This window comes from Vollenhovia emeryi, unplaced genomic scaffold (assembly GCF_000949405.1).
Source record: "Vollenhovia emeryi isolate VEMERY1.0 unplaced genomic scaffold, V.emery_V1.0 DF939137.1, whole genome shotgun sequence".
In the NCBI taxonomy this organism is placed as follows: Eukaryota; Metazoa; Arthropoda; class Insecta; order Hymenoptera; family Formicidae; genus Vollenhovia; species Vollenhovia emeryi.
Window position 1 is genome coordinate 775,338 of NW_011967229.1, and position 26,892 is coordinate 802,229.

General features: G+C 40.6%; 4 protein-coding genes across 10 annotated transcripts in view; 2 read left to right on the plus strand and 2 right to left on the minus strand.

Annotated features, from left to right (window-relative positions):
- LOC105567438 (transitional endoplasmic reticulum ATPase) overlaps positions 1–1,222 on the minus strand; it is a 15,485-nt gene extending 14,263 nt beyond the window's left edge. Inside the window, exon 1 of one of the 2 annotated variants that reach the window (XM_012022310.1) lies at positions 501–1,222. In XM_012022310.1, the coding sequence (XP_011877700.1) occupies positions 501–785 (285 nt within the window). In that variant the 5' untranslated portion in view covers positions 786–1,222. The remainder of the gene's footprint in view (positions 1–500) is intronic. The other variant, XM_012022311.1, reaches the window with a different exon arrangement.
- Positions 1,223–1,547: 325 nt separating this feature from the next.
- Positions 1,548–9,101, plus strand: LOC105567441 (G2/mitotic-specific cyclin-B3). Of its 5 annotated transcripts, none has more exons than XM_012022314.1 (7): positions 1,548–1,918; positions 3,217–3,465; positions 3,948–4,265; positions 4,524–4,991; positions 5,090–5,245; positions 5,785–6,065; positions 6,145–9,101. In XM_012022314.1, exons 2-7 carry the CDS (start codon positions 3,259–3,261, stop codon positions 6,194–6,196), a joined length of 1,482 nt encoding a protein of 493 aa, XP_011877704.1. In that variant the 5' UTR covers positions 1,548–1,918; positions 3,217–3,258; the 3' UTR covers positions 6,197–9,101. The 5 variants fall into 5 exon arrangements, with proteins under 5 accessions (XP_011877704.1, XP_011877708.1, XP_011877703.1 ...); XM_012022318.1 differs by lacking the exon at positions 1,548–1,918 and adding an exon at positions 2,087–2,277; XM_012022313.1 differs by lacking the exon at positions 1,548–1,918 and adding an exon at positions 2,293–2,319.
- A 2,099-nt stretch (positions 9,102–11,200) lies between these two features.
- Positions 11,201–16,987, minus strand: LOC105567442 (run domain Beclin-1 interacting and cysteine-rich containing protein). 2 transcript variants are annotated; one of them, XM_012022319.1, is made up of 9 exons: positions 16,797–16,987; positions 16,303–16,484; positions 15,591–15,742; positions 15,276–15,459; positions 13,244–14,844; positions 12,674–12,856; positions 12,411–12,593; positions 12,178–12,331; positions 11,201–11,881 (listed from the first exon to the last, which is right to left on the minus strand). In XM_012022319.1, the coding sequence occupies exons 2-9, from the start codon at positions 16,480–16,482 to the stop codon at positions 11,681–11,683; spliced, it is 2,838 nt and encodes a 945-aa protein (XP_011877709.1). In that variant the 5' UTR covers positions 16,483–16,484; positions 16,797–16,987; the 3' UTR covers positions 11,201–11,680. The 2 variants fall into 2 exon arrangements, with proteins under 2 accessions (XP_011877709.1, XP_011877710.1); XM_012022320.1 differs by having other exon boundaries at positions 16,303–16,987.
- Positions 16,988–19,416: 2,429 nt separating this feature from the next.
- LOC105567443 (trifunctional enzyme subunit alpha, mitochondrial) lies at positions 19,417–26,892 on the plus strand. Its single transcript, XM_012022321.1, has 11 exons — positions 19,417–19,637; positions 21,335–21,444; positions 21,588–21,860; positions 22,093–22,343; positions 22,866–23,249; positions 23,315–23,485; positions 23,565–23,787; positions 24,022–24,231; positions 24,424–24,619; positions 24,882–25,084; positions 25,583–26,892. The coding sequence occupies exons 1-11, from the start codon at positions 19,562–19,564 to the stop codon at positions 25,784–25,786; spliced, it is 2,301 nt and encodes a 766-aa protein (XP_011877711.1). The 5' UTR covers positions 19,417–19,561; the 3' UTR covers positions 25,787–26,892.

Here is a 26,892-nt window from a genome sequence, read left to right on the forward strand (position 1 = left end):
ATGCGTATGCTTATGCACTTATGCAAAAGTGTGTGCTCCCCGCTTTATCATTAATCTTATGATTATATCACTAGCTGGAGCAATTGTAATTTATTATGTTTATTAGAAATCTAGGCGGCAAAAAGTCCGTATCCAGATAGCACAGTGCATTGACTAAACATTGGCCCAAAACAATCAAATATTGGGCCAATGTTTGACCAATGCTTGGGCAATGCACTGTGCTACTAGGGTATGCACAAACTGAAATTATTATCTTTACCATTTTCTCAAGATCGCGCTTTTATCGACCATCGAGTCGTTATTACCGACTGTCGGGTACATTGTACCGTCCTCAGAGGGCGCTTTTCCCGTCGCGACTTCTCGCCGGTGTTTCCCGTCATTCAGTCGCGTAACTGGCGGCCCGCAACGTCCGCAGCGAGCTCTGGTTCGGTCACGTGACGCTTGTTTCTCCGACGAGTCGTCACGGTCTCGAGTATATTATGCAAAACGAGAGAACTAACCTCAGTTTCCAAACGGCGCAGCCAGGCAGCCGACAGATGTGCGAAGCAGTTGTTCGCCGAGACGTACTTGACGACGAGTCGCTCGCGTTGCATCTCGGTGTGAACGCAGGCGCGCAGCCGTGAGACAAACGAGACGTGCGGTCTGACGGCGTGCCGCTCCGCGAAGTAAACCCGATGAACTTTGAACCAGACGGCTACTATAATTTCTGTACCGCGACTGAGAACGGGAGCTACTTTAGCGGAGCTACCGCGCTTTCGACAATTGACACTTTGCGCAGAGTACATTTGCCAAATCGCCGCGCGCAGAATAAAGCGTCCATACGCGACGTTTGTTTAAAATTGCAATTTAGATTAAGAAATATAAACAAGTTTTTCTTGAGAAATGAACTCGGCCATGCATAAGAATTTTATAATGAGACCGCGACTGGTACAAAACTGCGTTTTTTAAGAAAAGAAATAGACTAGATGGATGCTCGCTGTCTAAAAGAAAAATTGGAAAAATACCGACAGTAGGTAAAAGAAATTCGCAAAAATATTAGGTCTTTTTTCAGGTAAAGAGCACAAATTCTGCGTTCATTCTTTATTAAACTACGCGTCTGCTAAAACAAAGCTAAGCCACGTTGAAAAAAGATTTGTAAACTAAGATAAAGAGCACAACTTTCTATTATTTTTTATTGAACTACACACATCTGCTAAACTAAAGCTAATGCCCATTCTACACCTAGGGATGATCCTACTTGTGGCTCATCCGATACTCGCTTCTATACCTAAAGCTAATCCTACTTACAGCTTATCCGAGGAAGTAGTATAAAGTGTAAAAGGTACACTGTAGTTGTACTTTGGTACGATTGGAAACCAACCAAAGTGTAAACCTTTTACACTTTATACTACTCCCTCGGATAAGCTGTAAGTAGGGTTAGCTTTAGGTATAGAAGCGAGTATCGGATGAGCCACAAGTAGGATCATCCCTAGGTGTAGAATGGGCATAAGCCACCGTGAGAGAAGACTTTTTAGAACGCACTTTATAGGAAAGGAAATCCCGATCGTTTTCTTTTTCCAAGAGCCACGTGGTTGACCGTACCGACTGCGGATTCGACGCGAGGTATCGGCGTCTACCGCGAGGTGGCGCGAGCGTGCCCGGTGGGGGCGCTGGACGCCAGCCAATCGCCGCGTCCCGCTCGGCCGTTCTCTAAGTTTTTGAACCTACAGGACACGACAAGCCGCACACTCCGCACATCGAGGCCCTGATCACCATCGCCGGTCCTGGTGGACGCGGGCGAGGCGCGCGTCAACGAAAACGTTCGCGGTATATACACAGCGAACGGGCGCGCGCGTGGCATGCGTGGATCCTGCGAACGAGCGACCCCCCGAGCCGTTCACGCCGTTCACGTGTACGCGAGGACCTCGGAGTCACGTAGGTATGTACACAATACGCGCATGTTTCCGGTACGTGCGACCGTTGACTCGGCATCACCCGCCGCCACCGCGGTGGCTCCACCGTGCTTTTACCCCACCCCCCCACCCCCCCGCGCGTATACATTTCGAATAAATATTTTCCTCGCGACCTTCGTGCCGTCGCGCGGCCGATTCGGCACGGCTCCTCGGTCGCGGGATCGCCCGCAGTCGTTTACCGAGGCCGTCGAAGGTGATAGCGGTGGATAACGATCTCTCGCGACCGAACGGACAACCGCGGTCTTCGCAACGCGCGGCGGAGCTCGTCAGAGATCCAGGCCAGAGGTTCCCGCGTTTTCTGCCCCGGCGGCGCCGTTTACGAGAGGTCCGCGGGGAGTCGAATTCCCGTGAATCCCCCATGTCGACGGTAGGCGGTTGACTCTACTTCTTCTCGGCGACGTGCCCGACGTGTCCTCTCGGCACCGCGAGGCCGCGACACGCGCGTTTTGGCTCGCGCGACCAAGTTCTGCGCATGGAACGAGAATCGCGCACGTTGGCCTGCGTGCTCTGAGTGAAAAAAGTATTTCGAGAGTGAGATGTTCTCGTAATCTTCTTGTATACCTCTTATTGTGTTTAATAGTGATTTCAGTTTGTTATTTGAAAGCACAGATCGGACTAGTTGATAATTTAGATTTTACTTCACTTAGAACGCACGAAGAAGCCGCCTGTCGATCGATCAAATGCCCTTTGTTTTTTTTACATTTTAGCCAATATTTAAGCGTGGTTTTAGTTAAAATTGCTCTGAAACAATTAACACTTGGTTGCCAAACTGGGACAAAGCGATTCAGACTGTGACTTTGGCATAAAACCATTTTTTCAAAACTTTTTAGATTTGTTTTCAACGTGATGCTCTTTCAAATATTAATTTTTTCTGACAAAAATATTTTCTTCGTTTAAGGTTTATTAAATTTTTCCAGTAAACATAATTAGTTTTTAATCACCAGCTCATTGAAAAATGGCTTAAAGTGACCGAGTCAAAATTGACCAAATAGATTTGTTTGAGAAAAAACTTTGCTACCACCAAGTGTTAATGTTCCTACAATTCGACTGTTTACTTCTGAAGCGTATTGTACAGTATGATGCAATTCGGAGTTTGGGTAATAATTAGGGATGGACAAAGATTACTTGACTGCTTAAACATAGACGCTGTTTGACAATGCGACCCGAAGCTAATTGATGCACCGCACTGTACTATATCTCATATACTGTAAACTAAACTACAATTAACATGTAAACTAATTGTATGTACATTTGTGATTGATAGCAATTAGATAAGGAAGCATCGAAGTTCCATCGTATCCGAAAAATGGCGCCCCCGAAGGTACTGCTTGGACAACATTTGCAAAGCACTACAAGTTTGAGGAAAGGAATAACGACCAGAAGTCAAAATTCTTTGCTGCCTAACGTATTAAAGCCCAATGGTAGCAGAGAGACTCGCGCCAAGCGAAAAGCGGAGGTTTCGCCACCTAAGGAGAAAACGCACAAGAGACACGCGTTTGCTAACATCACCAATGTACGTGTATACGCTGCAGTCATTATGTCGAAATTTAAACGCACTTTAATTCAATGGTCGCATTTAAGTGCAACTTTCAGTGCGATTTTCGTGTCAGCGTCCACTCTTCCCTCCTTGCTGCTCGCATCTTGATAACAAGCGTGTAACTAAGACATGCCTCGTTTCCGTAGCGATACGATTGGGTCGGAGATAAAAAGAAATGTTTTAACGCGATAGGATGCATTCTGTCGGTTAACGACACTGACATTCTTGAGACACATTGTCACGCATTTTAGTTACGTATCCGGTAGCTCGTTATCAAAATGTGAGTTGCAAGAGAAGGACAGTGAGTGTCGACACGAGAATTTCAGGCCGCTACTTTAATTTAGCTAAATCACAGCGTTGTGACGTTAACATTAATAATGTCCGGTGTACGTATGTATCTGTACATGTATTGTATTACACATATTTTTTTTGTTATATTAATTTCATGAATTTGATAGGCCATCACTACATCACTGGTGGGGCAGAATCATCCGGTGAAAAAGATAGTTACTCAAATCAAACCAGTTGAAAGTAACGTCGCCTCGGAGAAACCTGCAGACGTTGCTGTGACAAAAGCTGCCGCGACGAAAGCAAAACCAGTGCTTCGTCCTAAGCCTGTTGTCAAGAAGGACGATAAGACGAAAATTGTTAACAAAATTGTAAATAGTAGACTGAGTGAGGATTTCGAGAAGTCGGAGGATAGTTTGTACGTCAGTGCTTTAGAAGATATTACAGATAGCGTGAAAAGGACTCGCAAAAGCAACAATATTTTTAAGGTAAATAACATTTTCTGCGATACGTATTATTACGCATAACATCGTGGAATTCACATTTTTCTTAAATTGTATTTGAGAAAACTTCTAGACAAAAAAAACTCTGAGGCCAAAATTTGTTTTTTAAACGAATTATATAATCTTTAAAAGTAAAGTTTTTCCACAAGTTTAATAAATTTATACCATAAATATTATGTTATTTACGGTATTCTATTTTACTTTAGTCTATTTCTGCAGCATTAATAGATAAAATGTATACAGGTTGACGAAGAGAAGAGAAATGAAAAAATAGAAAAACCAGCGGAGAAAGATGAAAAGAGAGAACCAACCCCTACGAATGAGCATAAAAAAGTTTCGGCCGCCAGTTTGTTAATTGCTATACCCGTAAGAAAATTACCCGAAGGTGTCGAATGGGACTTCGATGTTGAGAATTGGCAGGATCCGTACCAGGTATCGCACTACGCGATGGACATCTTCGAGTACCTGAAGGAACGAGAACGCCTGTTTCCCGTCGGCGATTACATGAGTCGACAAATATGCCTATCGCAATGGATGAGAGCACTACTTGTCGATTGGATGGTCGAGGTGCAAGAGTCATTTGAATTGAATCACGAGACCCTGTATCTGGCTGTGAAACTGGTCGATCTATACCTGACAAAAATGACAGTTGTGAGAGAGACTCTACAACTGCTTGGGGCTGCGAGTCTTTTCATAGCGAGTAAATTTGACGTAAGTTTTATAATTACGTGTCTACCATAGAAAATTTTATTTCATAAAATTATGCTCGTTAACTGAGCCGAATAACTAAATATATCCTTTGTCCTTAGGAAAGAATACCGCCAATGGTGGAAGACTTTTTGTACATATGTGACGGCGCTTACACACAAAAGGAGCTGATCAAAATGGAAATGAATGTTTTGAAAATAGTCAATTTTGACCTGGGTATACCTCTATCGTACAGATTTCTTCGGCGTTATGCCAGGGTATGCCTCTGCATAATTCATATCTCACAAGTTCTGTTCTAGGATTTAAATAATTTCGTGATTTACATTATTTCTTCTACGAAATAATTTTCTTTCAAAAGAAGAAGTTTCTTTTACTATTCCAAATCAGATTTGAAATTAATATATTTTTTGAATAGGAAATATCATTATAAGGATAATGCATAAGGCTTGAATAGCTTTGCTGTAGTAGTCAGCAAGTGAAAGGTCCATGTTGGATTCCTATACTTGAACTCTGAGCAAAATATTTTCCTCTTTTAATATATAACTTTTATATGTATATGTATATATTGTAGTATATATTCAATTAAATACAAAATTTACTGTAGAAAGCATACATATTTTCAAATCATATCAAACTGTGGCAGATTAATTACATTCGTCTGTTGTAGATTAGAGAGAGAGAGAGAGAGAGAGAGAAAGAGATATTTTAATTTCTTGCTTTATTCTCCAATAGAACATCTATTATTCGAATGGAATCTATACAAGTGTGCACTAACTAAATTACTGTCTGAAAATAGTGTGCCAAGGTGTCTATGCCCACGTTAACTCTGGCTCGGTACATACTGGAACATTCACTGATGGATTACACGATGATCAGGTTCAGCGATAGTAAAATGGCAGCGGCGGCATTACTACTAGCATTGATAATGAAGGACCTGGGAGGATGGAATTTAACACTAGAATACTATAGTGGTTATAAGCTTGACGACATAAGAGATATTTGCATTCTTTTGAACCAGGCTTTGCATAAGAAACATAAAGAAACATTAAAGAATGTCCACAACAAGTACAGCCACAAGTATGTATTAATTTTTTTTTATGCATATACAGGAACATTTTGAATAACTAATGATTATTCACTTTTACTTGCATTCTAGGATTTTCTTCGAAGTAGCAAAGCTGCCCTTAAAAGACACTTTAGAAATATAAATAAAAAAGATACAGTTTGTGGTACTGAAGTAATTTGTAAGTCCGAGAGAACTTATTTTAAGAGTATTCCATATCCAGTTTCATTATTCTAAGTCGCAAAGTCAGTATAAGTACAGGTACAGGTGAATTATTTTGCTAATACGACATTAGGAATTAAGGAAATAATTAAAATCAAATTCCTGTTCAGTTTGAACGTTAGTTAAATGATCGTTTAGACACGAATAGCTGCTTTCTAAATTGAATAATGTATGAAACAAGATCAAAAGAACGTAAAAAATCTCGAAGGCATATTAAGAAGTTTTGTCGTGAAACTTCACCGAATTTTTTACGAATGTAACAATTGTGACTATCTTTATTATTATTATTATTTATATATGACGCGATAATCTCTATATAACTTTACAGTCTTTGCTATTTGTATAAGTCATATTTTACTAATTATTTTTCTTTTTTTTATCAAAAAATTTATTTTAGCGCCACGCTTTTATAACTTAGAGATAAATTCTCAACTTGAGATTTGATGTCGGATTTTTTTCAATATGCGAAATAGACTGAAAAGTAATGCATGTGTGATCGAATAGCTTGCAAACGAAAAGATGTATATTTTCAAAAATTTAAAGGAAAGAGCAAAATAAAATTTATTTATTTTTTTAACACTATGCCTTTGTAAACCAAATTCTTCCTAGTGGAAAATATTTTTGGTGACGAACGATATCGCGCCGTTCGTTTAGCTTCGCCCTCCATGGGAGAGAATATATATATGCTTCTTAAGTTGAAAGAAGAAATGTAAATCGACATCAGATCCGTCAACCTGACTTGAATGTTTCACGTCTGTCGTAGCAGTCCTCGTTGCGAAATTCGTATATGATTTTAAAGCAATTGGATTCATATTTACGAAATTTTGTTGTTCGATGGACCACGCCTCGTACAACAATATCTATTAAACACCTTTTAAACACTGATTAAATTACTAGATTTATTGCATATATTTGATCTAATTAACATAATATACTTAACTCATGTTTAGACATGTACTCTTTAAGAATCATTGAATAGAGCAAATTTTGCACATTTATTAAGAGTAACTGAACAAACATAACATACTATCTCTATCTCGTTTCTCAGGATAGTTGATCGTGTGCGTTGCTTTTCAGCCTGTCTCATCGTAATTGATCATAATCTTTCGATGTCTTTCGCGACGAAAGACACTTTAGAATTATACTGCCGAACGCCAATTGATAATTCAAACTTCATTATGCGAATGTTCGCGCGACAGCTTCCGCTGAAGATACTGCCATGTAAAGAGGTGTGGCGCATTGTTATCATTGTTGTATTTACAGTTAGGCTTCCGTATTTCTTCCTCGTCAGAAACAAGCTTGGCTTTTCTTGTCTTCCCTTCTCGCAGCCTCCACACATTCCAATATTGACGGCCTAATCATTAGAATATGATTGGAGGCTGAAAAATGGGAGGAAGACAGAGAAACTAACTAATTACCGGTAAGAAAGCACAGTGGAAGCCCGACTCTACGTAAACTGAAGGAAACTTATTTTGTTGAATGAAGAACTTGTATGTTTCTATTACGATTGTGCGTTAAAACAAATGAAATATTTGTTGCAAACAATCGGATGATGTGAAAATTCAATTGAAGACAGAATGCCTGTATCTGATCTTAGAATTGGAGGATAAGTATATACTGATGATCCAACTCTATTTCTACATTATGGCAATTCGGTTAAGTACATTTTAAACTCCCGTTTCGTACATTTAGCGAAGTAAGACCTGTCCTTTTCATGGTAAACTCGTAATTACTCAATTTGTGAGCGGCATTTGTGTCGGCGCCATTTCCGCTACCAAATGCGGTTTACACGAGGTATATCTCAAATTTACGCAAGTATTGTTCATTTATTACGACGATACCCTCCCTACAATCCACTGCTTTAAGAAAGTACTTTAAAATTTGAAAAAGAGAAAAAGTTGTGTCACATAAATTGCTGCGTGTCAAAACTAACAATAAGCGTAATTAAAAATTCGCAATTTGTAGACCGTTTCGAAACCTGTATAATCGCGCTGGGTGACATAATTTTCTTTCTCCGAACGAAAACAATTCAGACTAAAAACCAATAGAAATGAAAAACTATCTGTGATATTCAGTCATAATGTCACAAAACCGAAACGAGTGAGTGTGTGTGTCTGTGCGTGCAGGGTGGCCACGAAATTCTCTAACGTGAATACAATTTGGACATTTTATTTTGGATACGATTTTTGCGTCTAAAATGGAGTGTCGCATTTTCGCGTATGACAAGGAGATTCTTATCACTTTGCACTCTTACCATATAATCTGCTTGTATAATTAGTATTATTTATATTTTGAATAATTTGAAAAGAATACAAGACGAAGCACGATATAAATATTTTAGTGCGAAGAAATACAAGATAAAGCATTAAGAAAAATAATATAAAAACCCTTTAGTGTGTATGAAAAATAAAAAAAACTTAAAAAAATAAGAATATATATTTATACATACATAATAATTAATTACCCCGGTAGATCAATATGTTTTCAACTGCTTTCATAACCAAATTCCATGTGCAACACCTTTTGTACTCCTTATTGAATATAAGAAAAAAATATTCAATATATAGTGAACATGCACAGTGAATTTGACAAAAATGAGACAAAGGAATTTTATGGCTACCCGGTATAATGATGCAGTAATTACTTATATACGGTATTTATATTAATTACTCTTAAGCGAAAATATAATAATGTCACGCGCACCTTCTGAGTATTAGACCTCGTTAGATTTCTTGGTTACCTCAAAGAAAAACAAACACATAAGAGAAAATTACATGTACTGTACATATATAATCAATCACAGATTTTCATCTGTATATACATATATTGTACCCATATTTTAATTAAGGTAAAATAAAAGTAAATTTATGTGACGAATATATATATATATAAAATGCGTGATCATAAAATTTGATCTAAATTAGCCTTCAGTGTGTATATATAATTAATATATTTTTCTACCATCAATAAGTTAATGTTTATTACGCTGAGATAAATGATGTGTGCATTACAAATGAGACGTAATTTAATAAAATCATAAGAACATTTATTAGTTTGTGCATTATTTTACATGGAAATATTCAGAGAAGAAATCATTCATTATTAATCCGTTCTTATAGTCAAACAAGTCGATTATTGAAACTGCCATTGCGTATCGCAGAGATAGATATTTGCGAATCAATCTATTCTAAGAGTAAATTGTGATTTGCATCGTAATCGTTCGAATCTCTTTATTTACATGCTATCCTTTTTTAATAAATGTTAATAATTGTTATATCCAGAATTAGAATTATGTCGCGTGAAATATAACAGAGAAAGGAAAAAACGTCAAAAGATTTCTTTCTTACTAAGATTACACAGGTACCTACGCATGATTTTGCGGTTTGGAAAGAAGACTAGTTTCCTAGGTTCTTTTTTAGCGCTGAATCTAAAACAGAAACACTACAGAGAACTAGTCTACTTTTTCAAACCACAAAAAAAATTTTTGCAGACATGTGTTATTTACTCGAATTTTGCACGTTTCTTAACGCTTACCATAAATAAACAATATAAACTTTAAATTCAGTAAAAATCAGGTACGTACTCACTATTACTAGATTTGATTTTTACATAATAATTTTACATTATATTATATAATCAATAATATATCTACAGCTTTAAAATGACTATGTCAACTCGAGAATCTTATTGCCACTTATAAAATAATTTTAGGGAAATAATACTCTTCGTTTATGCTCGCTATGCTCGAAAAAACATGCATAAGTATTGTTAAAATTTCTCCATGTCTATCAAAAGGATTAACTATATGAATGTATATAACAAGTTCGAAGAAAATTTATTACAGTATATGTATAAATTATATATTACTCTTTTAAAAAGTTTACTTTCCTATAACAGTTCATTGTGCAAGTATATTTTCTTAATTTGCTCGGCAAATTATATTGCGTGTTTACGTTTTTTAATATATATATATAATCCGATTTACTTCTAACATTCTCATAGATCATACTCTGAATAGTATCTAGAGGATATCTAAAAGATGTCCTGTAAACGTTCGTTTTCAGATTGGGGGAAAATCGAAATTCAACATATATATATCACAATATGCTTCAGTCTTCGCTATAATATACGTCTCATTCATACAATATCCCCTTTTCGAGACTGAGGCACAAATAGTATTTTCAATTGCGTGAGTACAGTAGAGGACAAAAGAAAATCTGAACGTCTACTACGGGTCCCTACCTCTAGTATACGTTTTTGCTCAATTTAATTTACAGTCTAATGTCCGTCTTCAGTTAGTCCCGCAGTCTCCTACGTCGAATATATTACAAGTCATAATTAAGCTCGAAATAATTGACTTTCGCTGTACAACTTCTAACGAATTAAATTTAGAATTGTATCGCCAGTAATTAAAACAAAATACTCAAGGATTAGATCGACCAAGGGCTGGCAGTTTTATTTTAGTTTAAATTTTACCACGACGTTTCGGCCAGTAATACTGGTCCTTTTCAAGTGGATCCTATTGCTTTTACACAAAGAACGACATTATAGACGCAGAGAAATCGCAGAGATGTTTTTTATCAAGAAATTTAATAACACTATTAACCTCCAGAAAGACACTGAAAATCTCAACACGATATATGATAAAATCGTTCGAATCACCTAGTTATTTATAACTTCATATTTATTTTTATTTATTTGTTTCTTCGTTCCCCTCCTATATGTCATGACGGGAGGATCTTAGCAATGTCCCTTTGTTCTGGTCCAACTATTTAGTCTCTTGGTGACATGACACGTGAGAAGGTGTATATTTCTATGTGCGATGACGATTAGCCTAATTTTATATTTTCCTGTAAGTTCTTCTTTTATAATTTATTATTGTTTTATATTATGACTAAGAGATTTATTCGTAGTTCTTTTTATAATTTATTACCGCTTTATATTTTTATATTTTATAGTTTTACATTTTACAAGTTATTACCGTTTTATATTTTGACTAAGATATTGATTTGTAGATGCTTCGTTGTCACAAGCAATAGGATCCACTTGAAAAGGACCAGTATTACTGGCCGAAACGTCGTGGTAAAATTTAAACTAAAATAAAACTGCTAGCCTTGGTCGATCTAATCCTTGAGTATTCTAACGAATTGTCTAAATACCGTATTCAAGAGATTCTTATCAATCTTTTGAAAACGTATCGTTGAATACATCTCACAGTATATTAGTAACAATATCTCAGACAATATACAACAGTTCAAAAGACATCTGTAAAGCTGAAATATTCCTTAGAATTTCTTTATTGCCCAACAGAAATCTTATAAGATGTCTTCTGAACTTGAATGGCTCATCATACTTAATATACATATTCCATTCTGAACAGCGTGACAAACAACGCCCTCGTCATTCGTCAGGGCTTCTCGTCTCTCGAAATCCGTCTGGCGTGCAACCTCACGCATCGAGGGCACTCCAGCTTGTCAGAGGTATGCTTGCAATCGATGTGGAAGCACGCGCCGCATTTTTCACATCGTATCACTTTCGAAAGATCCCACGGAAATATCACGTCCTTGGAACAACACAGCTCGCAAACGAATCCTCTAGCTTGACACAACTGAAAGAGAATACACGATAATTCTGCATGACAATTAAGTCATTCGATATTTAGAGATGAACAATTTTGTCGATGTAGAATAAAATTAATGGAACATTGAATAAAAAGTTCTTATTGAACTTATTGAATATTATAGCATTCTGCTGTTAAAAGAGTCTTGTTTAAGTGAAATTTAAGAACTTAAAAGGGTCTAATAGATTGTTTAATATTAACATAATTGTTAGCAGAACTAAATTTTTAAGATTGAATTGAAGATGGAAATAAAAATTAATTTTTTAATTATTCGTTTGAGATACCTCGCAATCTACAATGTGTGTGCAACAAATTTGAACGAGCTCCTGCAGCCTGGCAAACAGCACACCGAGTTTGACATTTATTAGGTCTTGGATTGAGTACACATGTGGATCGTTTATGATGTAGTTTGGCTCTTTCTTCAACACGTCTTGAAGACTGCAACATCACGGAAGTGGATGGCATCAAGCGGTCATGTCTACTTCACAATGTAATATTGTCCAAAAAAAGGATTTACCTGGTCGCGAATCGACATGTGAATAAAAAATCCTTCAGAAAGAATAACTTTGTGCGCACGAGTCTCGTTTTGTCCAGTTGCTTTATTCGTCTGTACAACAGCGGATTCAAGTCGTTCACTTGAAACAGCGGGTCCGACATCATCTGGTCCAGTAATCGATATGAGAAGTTGGACACGGGATACCTGTGAAGCATTGAAAAACGTGAAGGGAACATCGAGACGCTCCGTTTAGCTTTACCGGACAGCTTTTAAAGGGGTCCCACCGATTGAAATCCCATTTCGACAGAATTTTCCCAGGTATAAATGCCACCTGGCTTGTGTGACAGCCCGTGCAGAAGTATCGACCCAGATACTCGCAGTACCGAAACCGATTGGCATATTTCACGGCGACCTTCATGCCACAACCCGCGCACCTATAATTCTGCTTCGCTATCATCGTCCGTCTTCTGAAAGAAAAGTAATCAAAGCACTGGCTAAGCAGAAACATTATCGAGTTGCGGAGTTGCCAGAAAGAAAGGAATATAAATGTTTACGACAGAGAGAAGGAAGGATAAATTCTGTAGAAGAGTATCTGTATATGTAATGAGATTCATGTAGAAAGATTGCATTGTTACTAGAATCTATATATACATATTTTAAAGATATTACTTGCAGAATTCATATTTATAGGATTGGTGTAATGTAAAAGTGATAGTAATGCAACAAAATATTCTCATCGTCTAAGAACAACGATGAAGAGATAATAAAGAATGGCGTCAAGAGATTTACAAGAATTAGAGGAATATTATATTATAATAGAGGACTTTCTACTATTCTTCTCCCTTCGCACTTACACCGGTGGTGGATGAGGCGTGAAAATGATCTGCGGGCGCGGCGGAGCCCACTCGACTGTCCCCCTCAACGGAATAGTCCGCGCGTCTTCAACTTCGACCTCGTCGGGACTGACCGGCCAGCTCTTCGGCATCGGCAGTAAGCGTTGCGGTGCGTCCTTCTCAGAGACCAGCCACTGCAGCTCGCTCGCCCGCGGCAGCTGCTTCTCGCTGAAACGACTGATGAGGGACAGAGCCACCCCCTCGGCAGACACGCTGCTCTCGCTCACATTGGAGTCCGTGGCGAACCTCGCCGCACGCGACTCCGCGTCCGAGAACAGTGACGCGGTCGACGCGGACATACCGCCGTTCCGCAACCTCCGCTCGTCGTCCAGCTCGGAGTCCTCCGTGGACACGCTGTCCGAGGAGGTGTCCGAAGACGTGGACAACGGGCTGACGCTCTGATCGGTGGTCGTGGTCGTGTCGGTCCTGCCGTCGCTCAGCAGGTCGCCGCGACTCCAGCCTCTGCCCCGGCACTTCTCCTCCTGGCGTTGCCGGCGTCGCAGCCGGATTCGTTGCTTCAGCCGGTTGATCTCCTCGTCACTCTCGTCGTCGGCCGCGTCGTCCAGCAGACGCCGCTGCAGCCGGTTGCACTTGACCTGCTCGATGGCGGCGATCATCGCCTCGCAGACGCTGAAGTGTGCGTTCTCGCGGTCCAGCTCAGCGTCGTGGGCGCGCGAGAACCGCGCCGAGGAGAGGAAACTGGTTAAACTCTGGCCCTCGGCCGGACGCGGGAAGTAACCAGTCGCCATTGGCTGCACGCTACTGCCGCCGTCCTCCATGAAGCTTTTCCGCGGCGTACGAATGTCCTTCTGGCCCTCCACTTCGGAGCTCCACGAACCCGTGAATTCGGGCGCCGAGCCTACCAAGAAGGACGTCTTCTTGCGCGCCGCCCACTGCTCCAGCACCTTCGTCTCCGTCGATTCTGCGATCGCGATCGGCCGCGTCTCCTCCACCGTGTTCTCGGCCGTCTCGTGAACGCTCGACGAAGCTTCCAGATTCTCAGAGACTCTTTTATTTCGACTATGTCTAGCCTTCGTTCGATTTCTCACCTTCCTCGCGGACGTCTTCGGCTTCGCCGCGAGCTTGTCCATGCTGGGATCAACGGGCTGTTTCGAATCCGAGTAATTGACATTGATGATCTCCGCCAATTCAATAGTACGAGGTCGGTTATTGCTGTTGTTGCCGTTGCTGCCGTTGCTGACTTCTTGGATTGTCGGCGAAGTTGCGACTGAGCTTCCCGCGACTGCGCCGCCATGGCTCTTTACCAGAGCGGGCAGACTGTTCCACGTTTTCAGAGGTACGTCGTCATTCTTGGAATCCCCCTGCGCCTCATTGTCAGCGATAACTTGTATAGATTTCGACATCTGATTCTCGGTGCTGTCCGTGTCGCGCAACATCGACCGTGTCGAGACCCTCAGCTCGTCCAATTGGCACTTGGTGTGAACACTTAGGCTCTTGTCACGCGCGAAAATATGATTGACACCGGAGAAATTTACCGGATACGAGGACGAGCGACGATGTCGCCTGGGGCTCGTCTTGGGGGATATCCACGTCGGTAAAAACTGCAAATTGAAGAGGAAATGAAGAAAAGGGCATAATTTAATTCACTGAAATCCATCGGACCGTATTTAAATCAAGTCAATTTCTAAATTTTACGAGCATGAGATTTGTGGATTTTGAAACTCCAAAACTCTTCACTTTAATGTAAAGAAATAAAACAGCTGTATGAACGAGGAAACAATGTTAAGGCAAGAATAAAGACTTATTGTCGCCAGTAAACAATTAACCCATGTAGAAAATTAATAATCGGCACAACTGACCAATTCTAATTGAAGAAATTTATTGTAAAAAATATCACCCCAGCCAGAGTTAGAACCTCCCTACACTCTAGACGGGCATCTCACTAATTCGGCCACTGAGGCATGTGGTAATATTTGTCGCAATAAACAGTCTAATGATATTTTCGCGGTTATTTGAATGTTAGAACTTTTACCAAGCAAGGATCGATCTCCGCGAGCAGCACAGGCTGATTCCTCTCGACTGCTCGTAGATACAAAAGCGTCGCCTCTGCCATATTCTCTTGACAAAGGTAGGCCCATGGTTCCAGGCAGGAAAGCAAGTGTTCCTTATCTGATAGAAGCCACGACAACTTATGCGATAGCGAGTGACCCTCTAAACTGTAAAATAGGGCCCTTAGTATCTGCCAATCGTGATAAGAGTTTCTCGAGAGATACGGACGTGTTTCAAAAATATATCACATTTATGCACAACGGCGCGCCGTATATTTAACGAAGAGAAAGAGAAGTACCTTTTGTACAGCCACAACATGTCCTTCTTGGACGTTATTCTACTGGGCAAATTGCATAAGTAATCCTCGTTTTCCAACAACACCGGTGACGTCGCCAACGATGGTTGAAGCCAATTGAGTCCTTGAATAAATATCCAGCAATCTGGTTCACCCTTAAAGAAATTCGTCCACAACGTGAGCCTCACACGGCGAGATTTTTCTCGAGTAATATGCGCGAGGCAATTTGTGTCTGCAGTTATTGCAAACAGTTTTATTACACAAATTGAGTATTCGAAAACAAACGTGCCTCAAATTGGCGGTGCTGATATAATTGAAGCGGACGAGCAGGAATAATTTATACAAATAAATGCAATTAAAACATGACGTACAACATAAACCTCCAAGGGACGTTCTTACGACCTCGAGATGTCTCTCGGAGATTTGTGCCGAGATAATTCTGAGATACCTTGACGAGGGAGCTCCAGAGATAACGAGACTCGACTCACATTGGGATCATAGCAATGCGTCGAGTCACAACAAATCACGCCCAGACTCTCATGCTGATTCGAGTCCCATAGCGCGAGAGCTTTTTCAAGTAAAAAGGGACACGTATGTCAACGTAGCGAGGAATGACGCGCGCGTATGCAAGTGCGAGTGAGTTACGAACCTTTTGCAAACCAGGTTCACCTCTCGGCTAGAAGCCGGGGTTAAACAAACTGATCGATCGACTCACATTGGGATCAAATATACGACAGCCGTGCTTGAATATCCGCTCCATCACGCTGTGCAGCCGGTTCAGGCCGCCGTATACGTTCCACACGTTGGACACCCCGTCGATCAGCAGACCCTCCACAGTGGACCGAAGACTGTGGAGGAGCTGCCACTGCTCCTTGCTACGAGTATTCTCAGACATTCCTGTCGACAGAGAAGAGCACCGGTCAATACTCTACAATCCCATACAGATCTCGCTTAGATTCTCTCTCCTCTCGCTCGACCGCGACAACCGAGAGGCTCTGCCATAAGGGCGGTGCGAGTAATTTGATCCCCGCGCGTGGGACGCGACGACGAGCTCGGCAAATAAATCGTGGACGATCGCGCGCGGGTGTAAATACACGCGGAGCGGAATCGCCAGGACGGACGCCGTTTTTCCAGTCGCGTCCGAGCGAGGAGCGAAAGGTTTGCTGTCACGCGGCAGCGCCCAGCCACCCGACGTCGTCGTTCACTCACCGCGCGTTGGCTGGAGCCCACGCGCTCCGATACTACGGGCGGATTACGCACTTACGCGGGACAGACCGCCGCCCGCCGTAATCGGAAACGCGCGATAAACCAGCGATGGGCGGCCGCGACTCCCGCCGCGCGCTTGATCCATGGGTGATCGAGCTATCGCTATCGGCTATCGCTGTTTACGCTGGTAACTACAGGTAACTACGATCATCGGATCTCGCGAGAAAGAGAGAGGTCCTATCTATTTGTCCTTAGACAAGCGATTCGATACAGCGAGTCTCGCTATCGCGATCTCGGTGACTTGAACGCTGTCGATAATCGTGGATTATCGACGTCGCCGGGCGTTCAAGATCGCGCGTCTTCTGATAAGTGAGAGTTTTTTTATTTGTTCGTTTGTATACGAGACGCGTGTATCGCGTTTGTCGCGCTGTGTAGTGATAAAAAATTCGTATTTTCAAATAGGTAAGAGAGGAGAATTTATAACGCTCGGATTTTGGATTTATTCGCTCGCTTCGTGTCATTTCGTCTGACGCTTTACTTGAAATTTCTAAAATGCCGCACACGCATTTGTTAATTATAGGTAATTAAATCGGTGCTGTAGATATCGACGGACGGTTGCCGGTAGTCGGTAAATCTAAAGTAACGCCAGATTGAGAAAAATTGTATATTTCTTGATTTGAAAACACTGTAATTTGTGGTATTTCGTAGATATTTTTACCAAAAACAAATTCACGTTTCAACGAAGATGTAAAAATTTCTACAAATTTCTACCTCAAGTCAATTCCTTTAGTTATTTATAGAGATTTCTTCTGCTAGGGATTCGAAAAATGTCGAACGATTCGACATCGTTGCGACATCGATTAACGAGCCACTTCTCGCCGGCTCGTCTTCATCCCGTGTAAACAAGAAACAACTGTAAATCTTACAATTTCAGCACAATTTTATGACAAAGCGTTACATACTTGTCTCGCGGCTCTCAACGACATGGTTATCTAAACATCTTCAGAAGGCCGACCTTAATGATATTCATAGCGCTTACATAATGGAAACGATGAGATATGCAGTAACACTCGAATCAGCTGGACCGAGAATAACGGTTTAATCGGCATAACAACGAATAAGTTTATTGATAAAAATGTGGCAAAAAGGCAGAAGCAAAGTATTAATTACAAGATAGATTTTACACTTTCGGTATACACATATGCATTACAATAAAAATCTTTTTAATGCTCTAACTAAAAAAAATTAACTATTTTTAATATCGTCTCGTTTATTACAACCAACCCAGCGAGAAATGACTTGTCGATCGACGAGTCATTTCTGACTGGGAAATTAATTATTATATCAAAAATACAGCGTGATATTAAAAATATACTTTATCTATTTGCCAGAGCTCGTTAAATAAAGCGATTTTAATTAAACACTGTAATTACAACGTATAATATTGCAATTACATGTATTATACATGTATGTACGTGTAATTCCGCTACAATTTTCAATTTAATTATACAAGTTACGGTGTAAATTTTACTCCCATAGCAAAAAACCACACTGACATCATACAAGATCGCAGAGATGCCACTTTGTGATGTCACTGTGACGACATTTTTGCTGAAGAAGTAAACGTTTATTTGCAACAAACAGTGGCGTGAAATGAATTGCTGAGTTTATTCGATGCTCGCGCTGATACGCAAGCCACATGAATGACGTCGGCGAATTAATAAGTCCGGCTCAAAGTCCGCGCGGATCGAACACCCCATTTTTGCACGTGCGCGCTCGAGAGTATCGACACTCGATACTCTCGATAAACGATTATCGACGCGAGGATCGGAGAACTTAAAACTTATACAGAAAGTTTCGCTCTTCCTTCATTATAACAAATCTACTTTTCCGTGTAACAAACATACAGCAGCAGATCTTTCGTCGTCACGGACAAGCATAGACGTTATTTCGCCATACAAGCGTTCGCCATACTCGGCTCCAGGCATTCTCGGCTTATATGGCGACCCATACAGCACCGAAGCTTTCAGAAACATTTCAGAAAACATTGTTGCAACGTTGCAATGTTTCTGAAAGCTTCGGCGCTGTATGGGGAATATGTTATCAAAGTTACAAGAGGTCTGTTCTTTATTGCTGCACTCCTGAACTTAATGCACGCTGGTGCAATGAGTTGGAATGAGAGGTAATCTATTTGTTTCATTTTAACTTATTGCACTAGTGCAGTAGTGCAGTAATAAAGAACAGGCCTTAGATTTGACGCATAATCCCAGTGGGAAATGATTCGTCGATCGATGTCGAAACGATGTCGAATCGACGTCAATTTGACGGTATCGATGTCGATTCGACATCGTTTCGACATCGATCGACGAATCATTTCTCACTGGGATGGCGAACGTTTTCCAGACTCTCCCTTGAGGGTCTCTAGCCACAGCTAGCTCAGTGTCTCGCGCAATTTATCGCGAGCTGTTGAAAATATAAAAAAAAACTGCACTGGACAGGATCGAAATCGCGAGAGGACAGGATCAATCGCGATTCCTCGTTTACCGGTCGAGTCCGTCTCGCGCGTTCCCCCACTCTCGTTCCACCCCCCACCACCCACCTCACCCAGCGTGGAGCTAGCGGCGTGCCGTGACGTTTCGCCGAAGTTACGTCGGCGCGACAGGGCGACGTGACACCGAACGGAGCGTTGTTCGCGCACGCGGTGCCGCGTGGTGATTCGTGGACGAGAGTGTGTGCCCGTGCGAACGTGATCGAAACCGACCGAGGTCATGGCGAGCTGCAGGCTGTTCGGCGCCCTCGCGCGCTGCTCCCGCGCCAACGCGAATCTCGTTTCGAAATACACAGGTGATTACGTGTCCGCCGCTCCGCGGGAAAGAGGAGCGCGGCCAGGGATGCCCGCGTTCCGCGCGGGAATTCGCGCCGAACGTCCTGTCCCGATGCCGCGAGAGTAAGAACTGAGCGCGCCGAGGAGCAGACAGGTCGAACGACCTCCGGTCCTCCGGTCGCCGACGGCCGGGATGACTAGACGTTCGCCGAATGGCAATGGCGCGTGTTCCGTGCCGGCTCCGAGATGCGAGTTGCTTCCTTAGGGCGGCCGTCGAGAGAGAGAGAGAAAGAGAGAGACAGAGATCGGCCGATCGTCTCTCTCCGCTGACGTGCCGGAGAGCCGTATCTTGCGTATCGCAAGTCGGGCCGGGAATGGTCGAGATGCACCGAGAGGCGCGCCGGTGCACGTACGACCTTTGCACCCGCGCTCGAGATGGGGCTGGCAGGGTTCGATTAGCGCTAACTTCGCGTCGCCGAGCGTCGAACTGGCACCGGCGACCGCGAAAGTTATGTTATTTTGAGAAATACCCGGCTATATTTGCGCTAGGGCACGGCCGGCGGATCCTCGTTTATTACGTGATCGTTTACTTTCGTACCTTGGACCGCAGGTCCAAAGTGTCTGACGCGGACGTTCCAATTTTTCCCAAGTCGAAGTCGAACGAGCCGTTCGAGTTTCCTGAGCGACAATTAAAAGAGCAGCATAATTGCACTTATTGTGGACAGAGATAATGGCTCCCGTTTGTCCCCCTCGTCCTGCCCCCGTTTCTATCGATGCAGGTTAAATTTAACCTTGCTTTAACTTGCTTTACCAGCTGTATAGTACCTTTCGGTACCTTTTTCTAGTTTTACGAATTAGAAAGAGGACTTGTTTAAACCGAGACTACAGTTCATCTGCATGGCCTAGTGAAAGATAATTCGTCGAAACGATTCGACATCGCCTGACGAGTCAATTCGTCCAATTTCATTTTCACACGAATTCACATTCGAATTGAACTGTAGATCGATGCTCGCGTCCGAGCCTGAAATTGGAGCTTTCGGTGCTCGGGTCGTTCGACCGGAAAATTCCGAGGGTGCTTCGTACATCTCAAATGAAACAAACTTCAGATATGTATAACGAGAGACAAAGTATACAAAAGTGTAGATATTGCGATCTGAATGTGCAGATAATGAGAGATTACGTAATTTGTTTTGTTTATTCTACTTTCTTCAAATCTGTCCATCTGACCACCGACGCAAAATATAAAGTACTTGGTTAACGAAATTTTAATTTTTTATTACAATAAAACTGCCTCATTTGATTATATAATATCCGGGGTTGGGAAAGTTACTTTATAAAACTGTCTAGTTTCAGTTAGTTTTTTTTTCGCTAAAAATGTAACCAGTTACAGTTGCTCAAAAAGTAAACGGATCGATACTTTGCAGTTACTTTATTGCAATAAAAATAAAATTATCAAATCTGCATTTGACTTGTAAAGCGTCGATAAAGGCGTTTATGCGCAAATGCGAGGCCAATGCGATCTGTGGAGTTTTAAAAAATATATAATGTAACTAATTAAATTAGTTACTAGTCATAAAAAAAAATGTAACCGAGTTAAGTTACAATAACGAGTTACTTGCCGACCCTGATAATATCTCAGAAAAGAATGTTGGCAGTAATTTTTTTTACAGTCGCTGTTATATTTAATTGCTTACGTGTCGCATTTTTGTATTTCTAGGTTTGCAACAATCGATAAGAACATTAGTAACCGAAGCAAATAGGAAACACTTAAAATGCAAAACCGTTGGCGATGTAGCAGTCATCACCATAGATTCGCCGAATGTCAAAGTAATACATTGTAGTATATAATTTTATGTATATGTGTATTTATAGTCTATACATGATTCAATGTAACGATAAAATTCACTTTAAAATTGAAAAGGGAGACCAGAGTCAGTCAATGGATCTTCATTTTAATTATGTTGCCGTAGATAAACAGCTTAAACAAGGAGCTGATGGGAGAGATGGAAGGATTGATGAGGGAAATACAATCGAATTCTCTTGTAAACTCAGTAGTTATTATTAGCGGAAAACCAGACAATTTTATAGTCGGCGCAGATATTACCATGCTACAATCTCTTCCCGATGCAGAAGCTGGTTATCAAGTAGCGAAAGAGGGCCACAGAATTCTGGATATGATAGCGAATAGTACGAAGCCAATTGTTGCTGCTATTCACGGCTCATGTCTCGGTGGAGGATTAGAGGTAACGTAATACAGGCCTTCGTTTTAATTATAATTATGTTGATATAGATAAACAGCTTAAACAAGGAGTTAATGAGAGAGATGGAAAGATTGATGAAGGGAATTCAATCGAATCCTCTTGTAAACTCGGTGGTAGCCTTAACAATCAAAATAAATTACAAGGCGTTCAGCTTAGATGGGGAGATAAAACAACGGAACTACCTATTGATTATTACGTTGATTATTTTGCACAGGTTGCATTAGCGTGCCAGTACAGACTCGCCGTCAACGACAAGCAAACCAAATTGGGAACCCCGGAAGTGAAACTCGGTCTCCTTCCTGGTGGCGGCGGCACTCAACGCCTGCCCCAGATGGTTCCCCTTGCCACTGCTCTAGATATGATGCTCACAGGTAGAAATATTAATCCCGACAAAGCGAAGAAACTTGGACTAGTGGATATCGTGGTGAACCACCTTGGACCGGGAATCGGATCGCCTAAAGACAAGTAAAAATATACAAATAAAACGCGCGCTTCCAACTGAATGCACTTTAGTTTTTGCGCTAATTGCTAAGAAACTTCAATGATTTTAAGTCGTTTGTGCCGTAACGTCCCAGAAAACACCACAAGTAACAGTTACATAAAATTAATATTATAATTTCCTACTCAACAAGATAAATGTATAATATAATACCCATGTAATGTTACATTTACATTGGTAAGTAGGGAATTATAATATTTACGTTATGTAACTTCATAAATTAGTCTCATTTATGTAACTATTACTTGATGTTCACTGGGGACTATTTAATTAACGATAATTTCTTTGCTTGCAATAATTTGTATATCTGAATTTATATCTTCTGTTATTTTACATATGTGTTTACGAACCCTTCAGAGGATACGTCTCGCCTTTCTGCTAATTATTGTATATATAATATCTCTTTCGTTAGAGTAGAGTCTTAATATCGCTGTGCATCTATACCGCAAACATTACCGCATACTTAAAAATCCAGTCGCATTTTCCAGTACGCTAAAATACCTGGAGGAAACCGCGGTGAAGACTGCGCAGGATCTCGCAAACGGAAGGATAAAGATCCAGCGCGGTCCGAAGTCTCTCGTAGACAAGATAATGCAGCAGCTTCTATCTATCGACTTCGTTAAGGATCAAGTGTTCAAGAAAGCAAAGGCCCAGGTGATGAAAATGACGAATGGCCTGTATCCAGCTCCGCTTAAAATTCTAGAAGTGGTAAGGGTAGGCCTGGACAAGGGTCCTGTTGCCGGATTTGATGCCGAGGCCAAGGGATTCGGTCAGCTGACGGCTACGCCGGAGTGTAAAGGCCTTACCAATTTATTCTTCGGCATGACGGCGTGCAAGAAAAATCGCTTTGGCCCGCCCAAGAGTGCAGTCAAGTATGTATTTCGATAAATCTGAACAATCGTCGATATTTTTCTATTACGATTCAATGTGCGCGCAGAAAAATTGCGGTCCTTGGCGCCGGTTTGATGGGGGCGGGCATCGTCCAGGTCAGTATCGACAAAGGCTTCGACGTCGTTATGAAGGATACCAGCGAGACCGGACTGTATCGCGGCATGAATCAGATTCAGAAAGGCCTGGATCGCGCTGTGAAGCGTAAACGGATCTCCAGGTTCGCGTCTCTTCTGTTAAGAAAAAAAAGAAGCCACGCGTAAAAAGATAGATTTTTTTAACGAAAATTTTCTACACAGTATCCAAAAGGACAAGTATTTGTCTCATCTCGGCTCGACGTTAAATTACGACTCCTTCAAGGACGCAGACATAGTGATCGAGGCCGTCTTTGAGGACATCGGCATCAAGCACAAGGTTCTGAAAGAAATTGAAGCCGTGGCGCCGAATCACTGTGTCATTGCAACCAATACCTCCGCTATTCCTATCACGAAAATCGCAGCTGGCAGCAGTCGTCCTGATAAAGTAAAGTCAATATTAATGTTTAATATTCTAAAGTACAGTGGTGTTAAGAAATATTATTTTAATGTAAATTATTTGTAATTATAAGAATTATTTAATTAAAATTTTTCAATTAATTGTAATTTTAAAACTGTACGCACGTAGGTTAATTTAATACCACTTTAAAAAATTTTTTTTAAATTGTATTGTAAATAGGCAAATGGATGGATGAATTTTTCAAGGCATATTTTTTTACAGGTGATCGGTATGCACTACTTCTCTCCTGTCGACAAAATGGAGCTGCTGGAAATTATAACGCACAAAGCAACATCCGAAGAGACCATCAAGACCGCTGTGGATGTCGGTTTGAAGCAGGGCAAGATCGTCATCACAGTTGGTGATTGTCCTGGATTTTACACCACGAGAATACTTTCTACCATGTTGTCGGAAGCGGTTAGGCTAATGCAGGTAAATACTATAGCAGCTATTTCTTTTGCGAAAAATAAACGATATCGCTCTTAACTATTTAAAGTACTTAGAATTGATCGTTACATTTATTAAAGCGATCGATGGCCTTATTTTGCAGTATTACAGCCATGTAGACATTGATCGTTTCAATCTCAAATTGCAAATATAAATACAATGCAATCTCTTAAACAGGAAGGCGTGGATCCAGTGCATCTGGATAAACTAACAAAGACATTCGGCTTCCCTGTCGGCCCAGCCACATTGTCCGACGAGGTCGGCATCGATGTGGGTGCTCACATCAGCGTCGATCTTCAGAAGGCTTACGGCGATCGTTTTAAGGGAGGAGACATAAATATTCTCGGCGACATGGTCAAAGCTGGTTTCCTCGGTAAGGGTTTATCGTAACGCAAAGAAAACTTTCAAAAATACAATAGAAAAACCGTTTTGCACGCGTTCCTTGAGGATAGAAAAATCTATATAGTTAATTGATAATAATAGAAGGAATGAGATACATATATACAGGGGGTGGACAAAATAATGTGAACACCATGCTAAATATTACACATTTGTTTATGTTGGGCCCCCTGCCAAGGTATGAACGGTGCGGCGCGTATATGTGGCGTATACTAAAATCAAAATTAAAATTTTAGGACGCAAATCCGGCAAAGGTATATTCGTGTACGAAACCAGCTCCAAGAACAGAGACGTAAATGTCGGTGCGTTGGACATTATGAAAAAGTATAGTATCGAGCCTAAGGGAAGCACGTCTGACGAGGACCGTCAAATGAGGTTGGTCACGCGGTTCATTAACGAAGCGGTAATGTGCTTGGAAGAAAATATTCTAGCTAATCCCGTAAGTTAACACATTTCATACTTATCTGTTACCTCTAACAAATTATTGAACAATAAGAATGATAAAACTTGAGATAATATTTTATACTAAATTTCTATCTATGTATATATAAATTATAGATAATATTTTATCTAAAGAAACAATATAATAATTACTCGAGATAACAATAATCATCGGTCTCAAAGAAAACCTTACTTTCATTTAATGGATAACGAAATAATTTTAATAAATAAAAAAGTTTTTAAACACAAGTTTGTTGAACTGCTACTCGTTTTACACTTATAATACTTTATTTATTGGAATTACATTGACTTTTAATTTGACTAATAATGTCAAATGTTAAATGGATTCCTTTTTGTTATTTTCAAAAACAGGAACTTTTACTCAATATCAAAAGAAACCAATGAGATTCTTTCTTCTTATTTAAATCAGATAATTGTAAATATTTCCTTTTTGCTGTACTCTTCATTGCGTTATTTTTTAATGTTTATATTTTAGGTGGAGGGCAACATAGGAGCTGTGTTTGGCTTGGGCTTCCCACCATTCTCGGGTGGTCCATTCCGTTGGGTAGACTCGTACGGCGCCCATCGACTCGTTAAGAAAATGGAGGAATTCCAGAGTCATTACGGTGAAACTTACAGACCATGCCAATTACTGCGTGATATGGCGACCGATTCTACGCGAAAATTCCACCCGAAATAGAAGTTCGATAGGGATCCATTATCGGCATATCTTCACGTTGATTAATGTTCATCCGAGAGCTGTATTATATTCATTCGTTTCAGGCTCAGAAAGAAAAAAATGCATCTGTGAAACAGGTGCATAGATTAAGCCCTTTGTTATCCTGCAACTCAACTTGGAGTTCGCATTCGTTATATCTCGTGCGTGCAAATTCATTTCGTTGAAAAGCTAGTCGAAAGAATGTTTATCATTTTTTTTTTAATGATCAAATAACACCCGTTGTTAGACACCTTATTAACTATTATAGCATAAACTATAAACGATATGTGAACGAATTTATATATATAGGATTTATATATATAGATATAGGATTTATATATATATAGATTTAGTCGCAGAACTATACTCATATTTTTTTATAGAGCGCATCACACTGGGTCTTTCAGACCTGGTTGAATATTTTTAATTCTGATAGATGTATATTTTCATCGAATTTTTTCTACCTGAATACTAAACATCGGATAATATCGGAATATGATTATAAAATCAATTTAAAGCTGTTAAATTGTGAGATTTAAAGGTTTCAACGAGAAGAAATTATCAAGAGTATTAACGATTTGGAATTTTCACCGAAATGGCCATTTGCATTGTCCTACTTGATAATGTTAATTTCTTAACAATATTATTTCTGATTAATGTTTTTCAACGGGGAAAGCAATACATTATCAGACAAAGATATTAGAAGGAATGCAGCTTTGACTGTACTTGGCACAATCTTGTTCAGAAGCGAGATGTAGTATGACGCGATTCCACGTGTGCGGATTAAATGGGAGGGGCTATAATGCGTGTCACGCATAATGCGCCGAGGCTGTCGCAACAACTAGAATACCATATATTTTTGGACTTGGTATTTCACGTCCTGCGCCCAACGACTTTTCGCGAACATTGTAGATAGACTCGTGCATTTATTAATTTCAGAGAATTTTATATGCTGCAAATGTTTGATATCTATACAAATTCCTTTATAACACCTGTTGTAAGTTAGGCGAAGCATACGTAACAATTGTACATCTATTTTTGCAAAACTTATCAGAAATAAAGAGTTTCTATACTGAGCTGTTTCCATA

What these genes read in the sequence shown, in the direction of transcription:
- LOC105567442 (XM_012022319.1), bottom strand. Translation starts at nt 16,482, where the DNA reads ATGTCTGAGAATACTCGTAGCAAGGAGCAGTGGCAGCTCCTCCACAGT. An exon ending in ATGTTGTGGCTGTACAAAAG is followed by an intron (nt 15,460 to 15,590) that starts GTACTTCTCTTT and finishes CCTATTTTACAG; the next exon opens with TTTAGAGGGTCACTCGCTAT. An exon ending in CACACATTGTAGATTGCGAG is followed by an intron (nt 11,882 to 12,177) that starts GTATCTCAAACG and finishes ATTCTCTTTCAG; the next exon opens with TTGTGTCAAGCTAGAGGATT.
- LOC105567443 (XM_012022321.1), top strand. Translation starts at nt 19,562, where the DNA reads ATGGCGAGCTGCAGGCTGTTCGGCGCCCTCGCGCGCTGCTCCCGCGCC. An exon ending in AAGCGTAAACGGATCTCCAG is followed by an intron (nt 23,486 to 23,564) that starts GTTCGCGTCTCT and finishes TTTTCTACACAG; the next exon opens with TATCCAAAAGGACAAGTATT. An exon ending in AAAATATTCTAGCTAATCCC is followed by an intron (nt 25,085 to 25,582) that starts GTAAGTTAACAC and finishes TTTATATTTTAG; the next exon opens with GTGGAGGGCAACATAGGAGC.
- LOC105567441 (XM_012022313.1), top strand. An exon ending in TTCTTCGGCGTTATGCCAGG is followed by an intron (nt 5,246 to 5,784) that starts GTATGCCTCTGC and finishes GTCTGAAAATAG; the next exon opens with TGTGCCAAGGTGTCTATGCC. An exon ending in CACAACAAGTACAGCCACAA is followed by an intron (nt 6,066 to 6,144) that starts GTATGTATTAAT and finishes CTTGCATTCTAG; the next exon opens with GATTTTCTTCGAAGTAGCAA.